Here is a 17,604-nt window from a genome sequence, read left to right on the forward strand (position 1 = left end):
CGAGGGGCTAACAGACCTTTCTCTTGCATTTTGCCACAGCATTTTCAGCTGCTGAACCATTGCGAAGAGTGGAGATGATGTCTTCACAACTTCTACCCTGCTGTAACACATAGAATCATTCCTCATTTAGTCCGTGAAACACAATAAAAAATAAAAAATAAAAAGGAAAAAGTTCAATTGTTGATAAATAGATGCAGACAAATTGCTCAGCCAACCATTCAATGGCAACAGAAATGCTCTCGTCCCAAGATTCAAATTGAACATAAAAAAATCTCAAGACTGCAACAAAGAGAAGCAATATCCAAAATAGTGTGCTCCCCTCAAATTTGGAATTAAAACAATGGAGTATTAACGTAACATAGGAAATACCAGAAGTCCTGAAATTAACGAAGTCAATTATCATAAAGAAGAATGATGAACCTCATCTTTATCATTTGCATATGACCATGTGATATTTCTTTTTTTCAGCCGTGGTCCAAACCCTGCAGACAATGCTAACTGTCGGAAAATTTCTGGCCATGTTGATTGATTCAAGTGCTTCTGCCAATTTCTTATATCAAAGCCCCAGGCATACGCCTAATATTTAAAAATAAATAAATTAAAACAACATTACATTGAAAAAACCTACTGATTGACTAAAAAGTACAGAATATTTTGGAAATATATAGACTTACCCCTTCCACAATCTCTGGATGGCCACCACCAGGATTAGCAGCCCCATTCTGGTTAGTACCTAATCCTGTAGGTGTCCTTGCAACATCTTCGATGTCCTTTATTATCACCTTGAGAAGAGCAACATGTATCTCACCAAATAATCTTGAATCCTGAGATCCAACGGTTTGCAGATTGAACCCACAAAGTGAAAAGGGAAGGGAAAAAATGCATAGAACAATTCATTTTAACAGCTCAAAACATATGGACTCACATAGTCATGAAATGCCTGCAAAAATTCATCAAGAGTAAAAGGCCACAACTCAAGGACATCCGCAAATGTAATCAGAAATCTCCAAACCTGTAATATACCACCAAAGCTTTAAAACCTTGAACTCGGAAGTCACAAATCAATCTATTGTCTAAATAATAAATAAAACTAAAAAGATAACATGAGCTAGAGAAAGCAGCGCATCCAGAAACCCAGACATAACAGCAAGGCAACCGAAGAATATTTTATTATTTTCAGGGTACACAAGACTACATGCCGAAAGAGCCACTGCTCAAAAAGGATCACGAATAAATACAAAATTAATCTAAGACTATAAGAACTGTTAATTAAATAACTAAAGCTTAAATGCTAAACCACAATTAACGCTTCAAACAAGTAAAAGTGATAATAAGGACAAACCATGAGAAGGTTGCCAACATGCTCCTCAGATTTGATCCAGGGTTGGATGGCAAATGGTTTTTTTCAGCTTTACACTCTTGGGTGGAAAAGTGCACAATGAATCTACAGTAAACAAATGAGTATCAGTATTGGGACCTCATTCGCCTTCACCCCAAACCAAATTGTGCTAATTAGACAATTTAAAATTATATTGCTCACCCCGAAACATATCAAGGTTTTGCAAGGTGTCAAGATCAAGATTTATAATTGAGGGAAGTCCCTTGCTTGCTACGGCCAACTCCATCAATTCCAGTTGTTCATCCTCAATAAGCTCCATAGATTCTTTAGCTATTCTGCGGGCAACTGCCTTCTCAAGAGCAGCTTTTCTTCTCTCTGCTTCTTTCTCTTTTCGAAGCTCTTCTTTTTGCCTCCTTTTCTCAGCCTTTCAACAGATAGACCATGATACATGTCAGTAGGATACATTACATATCCTCAAAGGTTTCAATATTAGCTAACAGATGATCATGCTACAAGGCTCACAAACAGACTTACTCTTAAATTTTCCTTCATCAGAAACTTTTCCCTTCGTTCAATTTCACGTCTTTGCTCACGCTTTGTTCTTTCTTCTTCTCTCTGTCTCTCACGCATCAGCCTCTCTTCTTCCTTCCTTCTTTCACGATCTTGCCTCTCCATCTCTTTCCTCATTCTCTCTTCATTCTAAAACCGAGAGGAAGAACAAAAGGGAATCAGATCAAGCATATTCAACATCTATTCATAAATTTCACACTTCATTTCAAAAACAACCTTTCGCCTAATGTTATCTTGTTTCTCTATCTCCTTCTGGATCCTCATCTCATGGGCTTCAGCTTCTCTTGCAGTTCTAGAATCATCACTCTGCATAAAGTTTATAATTATAAATTCTCGGCAAAGACTGTTTGGAGAAATAAAACATAAAAACGATGCTCAATAAAGAATACCTTTCGTTTCCTGTCAACCCGTAATATTGCATCGCTAGGGAAGATTTGTCCACCAACTACCCCATAAGGGTTTTCTGGTCCAACAATTGGGTGATCAGTAAAGTGAGAGTTCATTCCAATATTTAGGTTTGGGTAAGATTCCCTTTGAGAAGGGCCATCATCATCACGAGAGGGCGACGGAAAGGGAAGCCCTTGCTTATCTTGTAGAGATGAAACACGAACACGTGACGAATGGCCTTGGGCAGCATGAATCCTGGGAAGCTGTTCATTTTTTACTACAAAAGACGGAGTTCTGGCTGGACCATCCATCGGATCAAGTAAATGAGATTGTGTCAATTGTCCATAAGCATCAGATCTAATACTGGAGTGGTTTGGGAGAAATGGATATTCATGGAAGGCCCTTGTCATAGCCTGGAAAGGAGCTAAATTAAAATCAAAGACTCTAAGAAAAGCAACCAAGCAGTAAACAAAATTCTTATCTAGCAGAACAAGCAGTTTTAAGATTATATTTTAAAAATACTCCCTTATTATCAAATATAAGCAATAAATTAAGAGAATCCTTTGCTATCAGAAATAAGAAACATTGCAAACTTCCATAAATGTTTCACTTGATTTTTACAAAAATGCCCCCCATAAATAACCACTGGACTCTCCATTTTCCAATGAAGAGTAATAACCATTGGGCCAACTACATATCTTTATTGGAGGCAAAATAGAAAAGATAAAATACTGGTTTAGACACTAAACTGTTTCCTAATATGTGTGACTAGCTTCATTAGTTACTTATATTTGATAATGGAGGCAGTAACATGTTTTCTATGAATTAAAGGAACACATTCTACAATCTGAATTTGCATTAACTGAGCATTCAAACATATAATCTTCAAAACCAGAGAGGAAAAAGGACAAAAGTGGAATAAACAACAAAAATACGGCGAATTGAATCGAAACATAAGAATACAAATGAATAATCACTCAAGCTGAGGATGTCAAAACTAGTTCCAACACGATTATATGGTTGTGAAGTTACTAAACACTTTATTTCATGTTTCATGCTAACAACAGAGACAAGATGTTGAAAAACGGCGAAAATCAAAACAGTAAGCAAGTTACAATACCTGGTACAAGTGGATTAACTAGTGAAAATCTTAAGGGCTTTTGAGTGAATAGGATAAGCATTCAGAAAGGTACTCAATCATCATAAGTATCTCTCACTCAACCACGGTGATGACAAAAAATGATCTCTTGCGAGTCACATGCAACTAAATGCATATAAACTTGCATGCAATCTAATAAACAATTCTGTTATTAAATACAGATAACAGAAAACCAACCTTGTTTGTTCTAACATCGTGTCTTTCATAGACTTTACTATCAAAGCCAAGACTAGGCCGCTTCTGCTGCTCATTAACTGCTGCTCCAAGAAAAAAACAAAGTCGCCAAATTGTCAGCAGCCAAACAAAACAGAAGCACGCAAAACTAACAGAAGTTTATCAACCCTTCATGCCACATAAGTTATTGATTCTAGCAACCATGTCTACTATCAAAAAAGGCCCAGAGGTGGTCAAAGATGCTGTATATGAACATTAATCGCTACAACATTCATACAATACAGAATGTTTAAGAAACAAAACAGACACCAACAAACTCATGATACCTAAGTAATTGAACAATGTGAAGATTCTAACCATGCCCACTTGATTTAACAGTTAAATTGTTATATACAAGACTGTAAGAGACCGATAGTCCTAGCAAAAAATAAAAAAACAAATAAAAATGAACAATAAAACATATAAAGACAAGGCATAAACTGAAGATGAGTTAACACAATCTTGATGTGAGGAAAAAACAAAAGCACTAAGCGTTATACCGATAGGTGCTCCAAATGCATCTGGCGGCAATGGATCAAACTCAATTCCTAAAATAGGTCCATCCTCCCTTAAGGGTTCTCCTAACTGCGCCTCCACACAAGCAATTGCTCTGAGCTCCATAAGAGCCTGCTGCGACTCATAGTACCCAGGAACACCCCTAGGTACTACATTCCGCAACTCTGAACGAGTAAACGGGCTTGAGCCCGAACCCGACCCGGATCCATAATCATTGGCAAGTTCAGTCTCCATCCTCAACTCGTCCGTCGGTGAAGCGGGCAACGGCGGTGGCGCCTTTCTTGAAGACTTGGGCACGTCCTTCTTGTCTTTCAACCTCCTATGGCAGAACCACATCTGCAATTGCCGATCCGACAGCCCCAACTTCTGCGACAGTTCTGCCCTCATCGCCTCCGACGGGTACGTCTCCACTAATCAACAGAAATAGTCCATTCCATTAGCAAACGGATTGAACGCATATCAAACAAAATCTTCAAATTGAAAAAAAAAAAACACGTAAAAATTTAAATAAAACAAAAAACTACAGATAGAGAGGGAGATCAAAAAATTGAAGAAGGGAACTAACAAGCATAAGCTTTCTCCAGAGCCTCAAGCTGGAAAGGAGTCTTCATCTGACGCTTGGGCTTGCTCTGCCCTTCATTGGAATTTACAATTTTTTTGTTACTTCCATTATTGTTGTCATTGTACTCATCAGCGGCGTCCCTTTTCCGATTATTCTCCCCGTCAGACACAGACTCGGCCTCCATTGAAGAACGATCAAGATCGAAGGTTCCCTGAAGTTACCTTCTTCAAACCCCCAGAAGAAATCCAGAACGCTCAAGAAAAAGGAACCAAAACAGAAAATTAGGGCTACCGAAAAGAATCAATATTTCTCCCTTATCTATACCGTCTCATCTCTACCTTCCTCTCTCTTAAACCAAAATTCCGTAATAGTCAAGGATTGAAAAGGCACAAGATTATTATCCTGGGATGAAAAATAATTAGAAATAACATAATAAATAAGAAAAAGCATCAGCGTACAATGAGGGATTGAAAAGAAAGAACAACGATTGAAGAATAAAAGAACAAACCGAAAAACAATAATAATATTAATAACAAAAATCGAAAAACAAAGATAAGCCAACAACAGTTTCCCTTGACTCCTACAAGTACAATTCCTCCACCACCTTTCATAATTCGTTTTTATTTTCCTTCGTAAATACTAAATACTGGCTTTTTTGTTTCTCTTTTTATTAACGGTGTGATGAATGTTCGTGTCAAACGAGAACTCGGTAACGATGACTAAAAACAAAAATCAAAAAAAGAGATGACTTTTGTTAACAAAGTTCAGTTTTTTTTTCTTTTTGCGTTTTTCCTTTTTTATTTGATGAGATGAAATCTGTGTTGTCTGACTTGTCTCTCTCTATCTCTACACGTTGTTCTAATTTCGATGAACCTTTATTCCACGGTTCTTGTCAGAATTTTCGTTTTTTTAAGTTCTTTTAATTTTAAGGTTTAGCAATTTCGGGGGTTGTTGTTTCGGTGAATTTAATTAGTGTGCGTGTGTGTGGGATCATGGTGATGTGCGAGTGTTTGAAATTGAATTACAAGTTACTGTGTTTTGTTGCGTTTTGAATGGAGTTCTTTAAATTTTTCTGAAGGCTCCTTCTGATTGGCTCTGCTCTTTGGGATCTTTCGCGTCTGATGCGATCAGCGAATCGATGTTTCGTGTTTTTGTTTCTTTGGGCCCAGTTTGATGTGCCTTCCCGTTTTTCTCTTCCCTCCTATGGGCTTTTTCATTGGGCTTTAATACGGATTAAGTCATTTAGTTTTGGGTCAAGAAAGTGGATATCGCGGGGGGATCATTTTAATTTTATTTTTCATTATACTAAATCTCATGTTCCTTAATATAAGAGTTTATTGATTAATTTAAATAGATTAAAAATTATTTAAGTTAATTATTTATAATAAATAGGTTTATATTTTTTAAAATATTCTTGCTAACCAAGTATATTGGTTATAACAACCATTATTATTAAGATTGCTTTAGAAAAAATGAATAAATATGAAAAATAAAGTGAATTGAAATCTTATAATTAGGATCAAAATAAAATTCAAACAACCCTTATATTAAGGACCATTGGAGGTAGTATTTAATTTTGTGTGCAGAATAAATTCTATCTTTTAGAGTAAGAATAAGAGAACAACAATGTGTTTAAAATGCATTTTATATTTTTATTGAAGAAATAAAAATGTTATTAAATAATCATAACAAAAATATAATAGGCAAGAAAATAAGGGGCACTCAAATATTAACTCTTTATTCAATTTCCTCAAACTACAGAAGCAGTTTCATGGGTTGGCCACAATTTTTTATTATTGTAGCTTAGCCGCAACCATCTAAAGCTTAAAAGTAATAAAGAACGAGGTAAATTATATTAAGAATTAAGAATACTTCACAAAGCCAATCTCGACATTTTATTTTACTTCGATGTCTTTTTGTTTCATAATAAAATACTCCTCCGGTCCTAAATATAAGACCTTTATACTAGTGTGTATAAGGATCTTACATTTAGAACCGGAGGAGTATCCTTTTTTTCTGTACAATTGCTCCATAAAATATTTTGACACAACCTAGTAAGAAAAGTAGACGCAGAGCAGTTTTCTGAGGTTTTTTTTTTTTTTTAAACGAAGCAAACTATAGATAACAACAGCGTAGGTTGAAAAGTTTACACTGGGAAAACTTTTATCAAATGGACTCAAAATGACACGAACATGTACGAAAAATAAGTAATTTATGTATAAGTTTTGTATATTTAAAACAAAATAAAACATGGCGGGAACTGAGCTCCTCACTCCTCTTTCGTATGAATAAACAACTTTTTTAGCTGATTGGATATATATATATATATATCAAAGTCATATTAACAAGAATAAAATATCTTAAAGCCATGTTATATGCTCATTTAAGGAATAAATTTTGTTAATCCCCTTGCGTTGATTTTCGTTCTACTCATTATTAGTCCACTCAACAAGCCAATGACTTCCATGTATAGCTGGCTACTTTTCATATATGAGAAGCAGTATTATTATCAATTTCTGAGACCAAGGGAATTGAAAAGGAGAGCTTAAACATGTCCCGAGGGAATCATGAATACATCATGGTTCAGTCAACATGAGATGATTGCGAATCAGCAAACAGAAATACTTTGGTTTTTGATAGAATCAAAAAAGAGGATGAGAAAATTGACAAGGGTGAGAGGGAGAGGAAGAAACAGAAATTATTACAAGGAAAGGATAATACAATATGGAGCCATCACTCTATTATTTTTGAAGCAAATCTGTGATGATTGATATGATTTCCAGCGCTCAGACGCACGTCTCTTTTTCCTTATGCCGCTTTCGCTTGCTGCCACACGAGGAGCAGAACAAATGAAAACCATCATACAAAAAGCATAATCATATACAACTCACTGTAAATATATATTATTATTCTTCAGTCGTTTCATTTGCACTCACTCGTTTCTCCTCTTCCATCTTGGCTTTGATGAAAGAATAGATGGCCACTCCTGCTATTGCAATGCATGTTCCAATACCAGTTTGGGTGGAGATCTTGTTGCCTGTCATGTACGAACGCAAGAACCATTCATTTAGATTATTAAAGCAATCAAAATTGAAACTAACTAAACTAGAGCTCCAAAATGGAAGAGGAAAATATGCTTACCAAAGATTATGATTGAGAAGCCAATCACAAACACACGTTTCAGTACATTCCCAACTGCATGAGTCAGAGGAGCCACCCTCTCCAGAGTGTTGGTGGCCAGCTGGTGATAAGAACGCCAACAATATTGTTAACTCCATCTATCATACAATCATGTACTTGAAGAAAATAACACAGGAAAGAAAATGTAATTGTGTGTGAAAGAATATGTCTTCTTTGGTAAAGTTAGTGTATTTTTGCTAGATTGACAAGGCATCAAATTTTGCTCCCAACAAAAAAAAAAAAAGGGTAAGGCATCGAATAAGTTCATCTGGTGGCATATGCTTACCTGATTGTAGAGGTGGTAAAACATTCCGACCCAGAAAAGATCTGACACGAACTTGACAGTACCAACTTTAGCAATTGCATCACTGAAACCACCCTTCATCAGTGCAGGCCCCTCGAACTGTGTGATCAAATAATGAATGATAAGAAGTCCATGGGTTATATGAAGGTTTTTGTATTCATCACGAGGGCCGCAAGTACAAATTTACTCACAATTATGGCTGGTGGTATGCAGACAATTAGGGCAATTATGGAAATGTAGGCATACACATTTGTACTGTCCATATCAGTCTGCAGAATAATAGAGTGGTGTCAGGGAGCGCATAATATGGTTCAGTCAAGTCTCAATTTCTTAGTAATGATCAATGTGACCAATGGAGAGAGAAGAGGAATATTACCATAGCCTTCTTTGAATAGATACTGCGATATGTGAATGAAATGTTTGAAATCATAGCGCTTATAAAACCAGTCCAATTGAATGAGAGCTCAGTCAGTGAAGCCATTGACACACCTGCATATTCCCTCACAACAATCAAACTTTGACTTAAAAATATTTGATTAAATTTTGTTGATATGGTTGAACATATATCATCTTGATTTAACTGTTTCATTCAAATAACTTATTATATGTTACGTCGGATTCACATTTATCCTTATATGTAATATTACCTCTATTATATCTTGGTTCTAAAGCAAGCATATTCATTATCCCAAGTTCATAGAGGATAGTCATGTATGACATTAAAATTTGATAGAAGATGGTGAACCGTGGGAGAGAAACAACCACCGGTCAAGAGACGATCATACCAATAACAACAGGAGCCAGAGAGAGCCAGAGGGTAAAAGGAATTGGCTGGCCAAGTATGAATTGGGAAGCAGCGGCATTGAAGAATGGCTCCAGAGCTGAAACAAAAGAGCTCACAATGATTACATTACAAAATTACAAATATAACGAGTTTGAGGCAATTTTTAGAAATTTGATCACCTTTAACGGTGTGTGTGAAGGAAACCGCAACAGCTGCAAATGACACATTGCTGGTCACGTGGCCTAGCGCGTGACACACTGCCACAGGAATCAGCACCTTCAGCAGGTTCGAGTCTATGGGCTACAAAGCATATAAATATGCCATTCACGTATCAGAATACATGCCATTGATAAATGAACAAAAATTGTAGATATGATTTTTAGAAAATTGCGATAAATTGATAGTAGTGTTTTTCATGTCTCCAAACGTTTTAACACGTTCTCCTACATTGCGGATTTTGGACGTTTTTGGGCGATGATGATGAGATATGGGCCGAGTGAATTTGAAGTTTACTTACAGCTCGCTTGGGTAGGCCCACGGCCCAGCTCACAAGACAGTACGCCACGCCCACGAATAAATGGATAACCGAGACAAAGCTGCATACACCCATAATAGGTTATTTCGGCCGTAAGTTATTATTAGTTAGTCGAAGTCAATTACTAGTACTGATTAGCAGCGACAATTACTATCAAATCATAACACTTTCTCTGGTCAAAAAAAAAAAATCATAGCACTTTCATACTAACTTCTACGTAACTTTAACTGCTCATCTCCAATAATAGAGCCTGAGATTTTACTGTCCACCATCAATCTCAATCTTTGTTACTATTATCTCTTTCACACCTACCTTCACAAGATAATAAAGAAGCTCACAGGGAAGCATGTCGCCAAAAGCATGAAACTAAGTGTTTAGTTCCAAGATATTGAAATATACTATTTGTAACGGATCTAGGAAACTTATAATTTAATGTGAGATTTGAACTCGAATTAACATATAATGCATTGAGCTAGTATGTCGACTTCTTCGTTTCGTTATTGAAACCTGGACGCCATTAGCATCTTACATTAACCAGGAACTCTTGCTTAATCAATGTATTAACAAGCAACACTCTAAATTAAACATTAATTTGATGAATATAATAACAGTGCTTACTATGGATACGGGAAGTAATTGTAGATCTTCTTGTTGAGGATGTTAAAGATCACATTCAAAAAGTACCTGCAAAGGTAAAAGGACACAGGCATAATTTCAGAACGCGAAGCGATGATCACGGAGAGAAACACGGCTAGATAACGGAAATTAGAGCATAGCTCAGCGTATAGCAGAGAAACAGAAGTAGAAGAGAAAGGCACACACAGTCGGAGAGGATGCAGCGAATCAGGTCACCTACCACATGAAGAAGAAGAATCCAGTCACCAGCGCCGGATACTTATCGAAAAACCCGACCGGAGCCACTTTCGCCTCCCTGTAAAAAGAAAAGGAAAGAAAGAAACAAAACCACAACAACAAAGTCGATAAGGACACACACGACAGCGAGGGAACCGAGTAAGAACGGAGGGAACGGACCTCACCCGGCGGAATCACTTCCCTCAGCCGGAGAGGAGGCAGCGGCGAGGCAAGGCCGGAGGGGAGCGTCTTTCCTCAGCGCCGGCGAGCATAGCTCGGGACGGAGCTGCCTTCCCCAGATAAGATTGCCGCCGTCGGCAACGGCCCCGATCGGCTTGACAGAGAGGAAGGAAGCACCGTGGGAGTCGCGCGGGAGCCTGCGGAGGAAGGGGAGAGAGGAGGAGGAGAAGGCGGTGGCGCGTGACAACACTCGCGATTCCATGGAATCAGCAGCGAAACAGAGAGAAGAACCAAACGGAAAAATCAAAAAATGCGGCCGTAATATAGAGTAGGGAGGGAAGGGTGAGAGTGGCACAGAAATGGCAGAGCCAAGTACAGGAACAGTTTTTGTGACGTGTGGCTGCAGTTTAACTGCCTGGAGGGGTGGGTGATCAGGTGCGTCGAGGGAAACAAGATGGGAAAATGGGGAGCGTTGGATGTGGAAGGAAGGGTGAGAGATGTGAGGGAGCAGGGGGATTGTTCTTTTGGGGGGGGGGAGGGAGAATCGCGAGGGCGGGGGGGGGGGGGAAGGGAACGGGATAAGTGGGGCCCTCTTATCCTGAGAGAGAGATATGTGAAGGAGAAAGAGAGAGAAGCGAGGATTGGCCAATGGTGATGATGCCTTATCCCGCGTCTTTTCCTCCGCTGCTCCTCTCCATCTCATCAGACATCACTATTCCTCTCTATCGCCGAAGTGAAAAATCTCACGGACTTCCTGCGTTATCGAGTGAAGTTTCCATCAACAACACCTGCTATTCTCTCTTGATGAAGTTTTTTTTTGTTTTTTACTAAAATATAAGTGTCCTCATGTACAATCTTATTCAAGATACTGTTATATACTAAATATGAACATCTCTCTCAATAGGAATTCAAACCTTAATTTGTCATACTATGATCCCTTCAGCTAGACCCAATCCCGTTGGTCTTTCTTTAACAAACTATTTTTCAATGGCGCATGGTTCCACTAGATATGGCTTAAACACAATATTATTTGGATTTGAGTTTGCAGTGATATAATCTTGGACAGTTATGCATATATCCATATCTAATTCTCACTTTATATTTCACATATGAACAATTAAAAAAAATACTACCTTTATCCTAATTATAAGATCTCATTTATAAATTATAAATACAATTTTATAATTAGGATGGGAAGTAGTATTGTCTATTTTCAAAAAAGAATGAATTTAATTATCAAGAAAGTCTCGTAATAAGTAAATGATAAGCTGTAATATGACAAATAGCAACGAGATTTATATTGTTTTACTCGTCATTTGAATTTCTTGATAATTATTTTTTTTAAACCTATAATTCCTCAGGAAAAATACAAGATTTGTGCGGGAAGATGAGGACTTTAATGCGAGCTTGTTAATTTGTATAGCTTTGTACAGATTAGAAATGCTCATGTGTATAGGGAAGGAAATACTAGTGCTTATATTATTTTGCAAACTTTAGTTTAGAACTGGATGAGACGGTGAAGCTTCTTGAAGAGCCACTTGAGAAAGTTTAGTTCTATCCCTGTAATAACTTTAGGGATTAGTTTCCCCCCGTCTAGAGTAGTGTTGATGCGATTATACATTCGTTCATTACGAAAATAACAAATGGAACAATATATGAGGATTGAATTGAGTACAGGGAACTCGATTCTTCCGATCAAAGTTGATAGTTCCAGCATTCAGGATACAAAATTCCCAAAAGTTACCAGCATACAAATATTGAAGATCATATAATTATGCTTTTCCTATCTTTAATATAAAACTTATTTAATTAAGCTGATTAGATTAAAAAAATAAGTAAGTTGCTTAATTATAAAAAACATAACATATTTTTCTTAAAATACTATAACCATCTTTCTTAATATCTTTTATCCCTTTCCTACCTTATTATAATTGCGAGAATATCATAAAATAATTTAAAAAATAATGATAAAGACGAAAATATATTTTATATTTCGAAGCAGAATGAATTCAACAATTAAGTTTTATAATGAGGATTAGAAGAGTACCAGAATAGTTAAGCACTTTGATGTAATTTTCTGGGAGCACCACGGGACGCTAATGACACGATAGCGGCGATCCCCTGAGGCCTTACTCAAACTTTTTGATTCGGCGAGTCACCATCCATTCTATTAGATAAAAGCTTAATCTTGATTTGTAATGATGTGGGTTTTAGTAAAAAAAGTTGTAACTACTTAACATGAGGTCCCAAGCTTTGGTTCAATACAAAAGGGATGTTTAACAGAAGTATCTTCAATGAAGCCCGGTAATCATCAAATTTGATCTATTAGATCGTTATATAAAAAAAATTAATGCTAAATGTCGAAATCTGTATATGTGATGAACATAAGTGATAGAATCTCAGACTGTGAGCCGTCCAAATCTTGGCCCAGAAAACAAGACTAGCGAGTGAATGAAGGGGCCCAACAGATATTGGATGATTGGGGGAATATTGTCAATTTCGTGTCCCTTTGCTCGGCCGAACGTGGCAAGTGGTTGGCCATATCCTCCTCAATACATTTATTTTCATTGTCATGAATTTGCCCAAATGGCCTCTGTCTCCAGCTGATCATCTTTAGGTGTCGTCCTTTGGATTCAGGAAGGGGTTTGAGTGCTCATCAATTCTTTTTAGACCGTTCTGATCCTCAGATTCATTTTTTTAAAATAATTATTTTAATAATTATAGAATTTAGAATGAAAATAATTTTTAACTATCACTTTTTCAAAAAAATAGTTTATTAATTTAAAAAACAATTAATTGATAATTAAATATTGACCATGAAAAAATTAAATCTTGATGGTTCAGATCAAATCAAGATTGTCCAAAAAAGATGAGTTTTGGATGCTACTCATCTAAAGATAACATTTAAATCGGTTACGCTAGAAAATCACTTAAGTTTTTTTTCCTTTTCTTTACCACAAAAAAAAAATAGGATAAAAAATATGCATCCCGGTCCTGTTGGATAAGCTAGGCAAAATTAGCATGAGAGGATATTAGGGGGGAAAAAAAACAACAAAAAACTGGACGAGATATTATTTTACAAGTTTGCATTTTTAATGCTAGCTAGTAGCTATCCGTCTGGCTGCTGACTTCTAGGATTGGGAAGGATATGTCCACTAAACAAAAATTAAAAATCTCTAAAATCTAGATCATTGAAACTACTTTGAGTCCAAAAAAAAAAAAGATCATTGAAACTACTAGATTTAGACAATCCAGATTTCCTTAATTACAACAACGAGCTGCTCATCCCCATGGTTGGCACTAAACATTAGTACTATTTGCATGTGAATATATATTATTTTACATATATAAATTGGTTTGCTGATCATATTGTTTTTGTACACCTGCATGCACACGATAACTCTATGTATACACATACACGTCCGTGTAGATTAGGCAAGTGCATACTACACGAGAGCAAATACACACGCACGAGATCTGTGAAGAACAAACCATAAAATGCCGAACTTCTTCTGCATTCAGAACCTCCGGAAATGGCTTACGTTAACTTCAAACGTAGTGCGTAAAAACTTCAGCTCCACTATTTGGATAATTCTCCCGGATTTGCTTAATTTGCCATTCCTAGAGTTTGTTTAATCTGTTCAATGGGCTGAAGCCCTTGTCTTTGTAATAATCTCGTTGTTTTATATGTGATAATCTCGCGGTTTTATATGTGACCAGTGACATCACACTTACATCGTTCTAGCAAGAAAACAACACAGCGATTTGACAAGATTGGGCATTGGGCACTCACGACAAAACTACGATGATCAGGGGGATCGGATTGGAGGCTAACAAATTGTTTAGTTTAACAGAAGATCGATGAGGCACTTTTACGTTGATTTTATTTCTTATGTTTTTCACAATTCAACTCAACCCTCAATCAGTTAAAAAAGAGACCTTAATAATCCATCTAATTTAAAGGGTAACAATGACATTTAAAAGGATAAATATCGTTAATCCTATAATTTGTTCCAAATGCATGCACGAGTCCCTTTAATTGAATGAAGTTTTCATCGATCTGTTTACCCCCTTTCATTTACAGAGGAACTAACATATTTCAACAAAATAAGTAAATTAATTAAACATCAGGTAGATGAAAGAGGGAAGCCAATCCCGTGCCTCTGAGTAGGGAAAACAACGAAGAGCATGCTTCCTATCACGCCGATCCCCACCGGCAACGCCGTCAGCACCTCCTGCGTCTCGTTCGTCGGCGCCGGGAAAAAACAACTCACCACATTCTGATCAAACAGGGCAACCGCACCAAAAACAAACACCGACAAGAACGCATGCACGAAATCTATGAAACGCAGGCGATAATTGGCCGCAACCTGAGGCGGAAGCCTCATGGACCCATCCATCACCCACAAGCCCCTCACGGTGGCGAACCCGTAACACACATTACCCTTGCTGTCTCTGAAGCTATCGGTGAAGCTCAGGAGGAAACAAGACGCTCCGCAGAGAAATACGAGGAAAGCTGTCATGGATCGGCTAACGGCGTCGCAGTTTCCGAGGTTCGAGAAGATCGGCGACAGAAGCTGGAACGCCAGCACCGAGCCTGTGGGCAGAAGGTTGGCTAAGTGAGCCGTGCTCTGAAATGTCAGGCTGATTGCTTTCTGAATCAGATTTCGTTCTGCCTCCGGCACGTCCTTGTTCCGCAAAAGTGGCAGCTTCTCGTCGTCGTCGTGATCGTCATCCACATGGCTTCTACTATCCATTTTTCAAAACCTGAAAACTTCAATAATTCCTTTGACCAGCTTGATATAAATCGCAGTGTTGAAAAGGCATATATGAGTTTATATAAGAAGAAGATAGACGTGAGAGTTTTGTGATGCCTTGGAAGCAACATGAAGTTTGAGCCGAGATAATACTGGGCTTATAATCTTCTGCAAGCTTTGCTTGCACTTTTTGGTTCTCTTGATGATTTTATAATAGCATGGAAGAGAGTTAAGTGAGGAAGAAAGAAAATGCGTGAGAATTTATTCAGTTATGTTAACTTATATGTATATATGGGACGCAAACGCAAGATAAGGGAATGTTTTTGCCGAGACGCAACATTAAAAATGTGCGGAGCCGAGGATGGTTTATATTTTTTATGTCGTGAATCTGAGCTCGGTTCTTGCCTTGCCTGCGCAAACTAGTATCTGTTTTCTGTTACTTTTACGTTATTCCACGTACTTTCCTTTTTTTTCCCACCTTTTTTCAACGCGTTCGAAATATGATCCAATCCATTGTTGCAAACTTTGTTTTATGTTGAAAGAATAACAGAAAAATACCTATTAAATTTTAAAATAACAAATTGGTAATTTTGATAAATTTTGACTTGTCAAAATCATTATAAAAATAGTCAAAAACATCACAGGAATTGGCTTATTTGTTTTTGTATTTTTCTGCCATTTGCCTTTTATTTTATTGCGGTTGTCAGAGGAGTGGTATTAGGAAAATTTTCTCCTGGGCCTTCAATTTTTTAGTTGCAAATTATTCAACCCAGAAGCCCAAGTCGGCCCAACAACTAAATGAAAATTCCAAGACCCCATTGTGACCAAAAACAAAACTAAAATGTTATTGGGCTCAGGCACATGGGCTTCTTTTTTTTTTTTTAAAGCATAGGTATCCTCCTATTCAAGGCACTGTCGGACACTAAATGTGAACACCTCTCCCAGCGAGGATTCGAATCTTAGTTCACCATATAATCAAGCATATGGGCTTCCTATTGTTTTGAAGCATGGGTGCAACTCTTCCGACCATGATTCGAACTTTTTTTTATTATGTATATCATTTGTTTGGACAATGCAACATACCAAGAAAGGCAACCACTTTTCTTGCATTATTATTAAAATTGTTCGTAGGTTGGGTTATAAATTTTAATTGTTTTATTATTTGGTTTTAGAACAACAGACTAATTTTTGATATTGTTGATCAGGAAAGCCTACCGAGCGTGGCTGTACACTGAGTTTGTCAGTATGTAGTGAGGATGTCTCATGAAAAAGAAAGAAAGCGACAACGGGACAAGCCACGTCATTGACAATGTGGCCTCAATATATATAGTTGACCTGAGAGACTAAGAGGAAGTTTCTATGATTAGGTGTAATCTATAAATTAAGGCATTAGTTGAGCAGTTTAGGTCGATTTTAGTTAACTAATAGGTCAATTGTCTTGGAAAATTTTCGTGCTTGTGTAACATTATATATACTAGGTCCTTAATATAAGACCTGTTTGACTTTTAGTTTGGTCCTAATTATAAGACCCAATCTATTTTGTCTCTCATGTTTATGCATTTTTTTCCAAGATAGTCCTTCTAATAATGATAGTTCTAACCAACACTTAATTAGCAAGGATATTTTGGAATGACACATTTATTTGTTACAAATAACTAACTTAACTTACTTCCTTAATCTCCTCAAATTAGTAACTGGGTCTTATAATTAGGACCGGAGGTAGTATAATATACCACTCCCATTATTTTAAAACGCCCCTCTTTCTTTCTTTCTGTCTTTCTTTAACTTTATTACGAAACAATATTTAAGAATATTACAAGACAAAAATACCATCAATAATGTTTGTGGTGTTCAGGTGACGGTATTAAGGTTGTGGGGATTTCTTTTATTGAGAGAATTTAACATTAAATCTCATACATGATAAAAGAGCTGCAGAATGTAAAAATCAACATATACTTCTCAACTACAAAGTTTGAAAATTAAATGCAAGGAATTCAAAATTTAAATTAAAATGACTGTCATTAAATTTGTATAATTTGACTGTCCTTCACCTTTCCAGGAACTCAGTGAAACTCAGACCATTGGTTGATAAGTGAGAAAACAGAGAGCATGTATGAGGTATTATTATTGTTATCATTTGGTTTGCCAAGTAATATTGAAACTTATCACAGGACAATGATGACGGAATTTGTGCTGTTTGACTGTTTGTTCAGGTTAAGGCATATATATAAATATATACTACCTCATCTTGATTATATATTATTTT

The 17,604-nt window shown here is 36.9% G+C and overlaps 3 protein-coding genes across 3 annotated transcripts; all 3 read right to left on the reverse strand.

The window, feature by feature from the left end:
• Window positions 1-8: 8 nt before the first annotated feature.
• Window positions 9-5,479, reverse strand: LOC114734127 (homeobox-DDT domain protein RLT1-like; the record flags this gene model as incomplete). The annotated part of the gene is given in 14 exon segments (XM_028921663.1): window positions 9-34; window positions 37-97; window positions 421-576; window positions 675-824; window positions 926-1,012; window positions 1,343-1,405; window positions 1,407-1,444; window positions 1,541-1,763; window positions 1,874-2,038; window positions 2,126-2,215; window positions 2,299-2,709; window positions 3,633-3,712; window positions 4,169-4,594; window positions 4,750-5,479. Coding segments are annotated over 14 exon segments (2,157 nt in total), but the record flags the coding sequence as incomplete, so codon positions are not given.
• Window positions 5,480-7,237: 1,758 nt separating this feature from the next.
• Window positions 7,238-10,973, reverse strand: LOC114734130 (triose phosphate/phosphate translocator, chloroplastic). The gene is made up of 12 exons (XM_028921667.1): window positions 10,587-10,973; window positions 10,406-10,480; window positions 10,168-10,233; window positions 9,532-9,610; window positions 9,194-9,314; window positions 9,016-9,111; window positions 8,607-8,719; window positions 8,422-8,499; window positions 8,213-8,329; window positions 7,888-7,987; window positions 7,683-7,783; window positions 7,238-7,572 (listed from the first exon to the last, which is right to left on the reverse strand). The coding sequence occupies exons 1-12, from the start codon at window positions 10,841-10,843 to the stop codon at window positions 7,555-7,557; spliced, it is 1,221 nt and encodes a 406-aa protein (XP_028777500.1). The 5' UTR covers window positions 10,844-10,973; the 3' UTR covers window positions 7,238-7,554.
• A 3,647-nt stretch (window positions 10,974-14,620) lies between these two features.
• Window positions 14,621-15,365, reverse strand: LOC114734129 (protein DMP4-like). The gene has a single exon (XM_028921665.1). The coding sequence runs from the start codon at window positions 15,336-15,338 to the stop codon at window positions 14,709-14,711; it is 630 nt and encodes a 209-aa protein (XP_028777498.1). The 5' UTR covers window positions 15,339-15,365; the 3' UTR covers window positions 14,621-14,708.
• Between the last annotated feature and the right edge of the window lie 2,239 nt (window positions 15,366-17,604).

Source organism: Neltuma alba, unplaced genomic scaffold (genome assembly GCF_004799145.2).
Source record: "Neltuma alba isolate B1F8T4 unplaced genomic scaffold, ASM479914v2 tig00013077_pilon, whole genome shotgun sequence".
In the NCBI taxonomy this organism is placed as follows: domain Eukaryota; kingdom Viridiplantae; phylum Streptophyta; class Magnoliopsida; order Fabales; family Fabaceae; genus Neltuma; species Neltuma alba.

Excerpts from the sequence above, each read along its gene's own strand:
- LOC114734130 (XM_028921667.1), bottom strand. The coding sequence starts at position 10,843 with ATGGAATCGCGAGTGTTGTCACGCGCCACCGCCTTCTCCTCCTCCTCT. Across the intron at positions 8,720-9,015 it reads TCTGGCTCCTGTTGTTATTG|GTGTGTCAATGGCTTCACTG; the intron begins GTATGATCGTCT and ends GGGAATATGCAG. Across the intron at positions 7,784-7,887 it reads CTTCTCAATCATAATCTTTG|GCAACAAGATCTCCACCCAA; the intron begins GTAAGCATATTT and ends CGTACATGACAG.
- LOC114734129 (XM_028921665.1), bottom strand. The coding sequence starts at position 15,338 with ATGGATAGTAGAAGCCATGTGGATGACGATCACGACGACGACGAGAAG.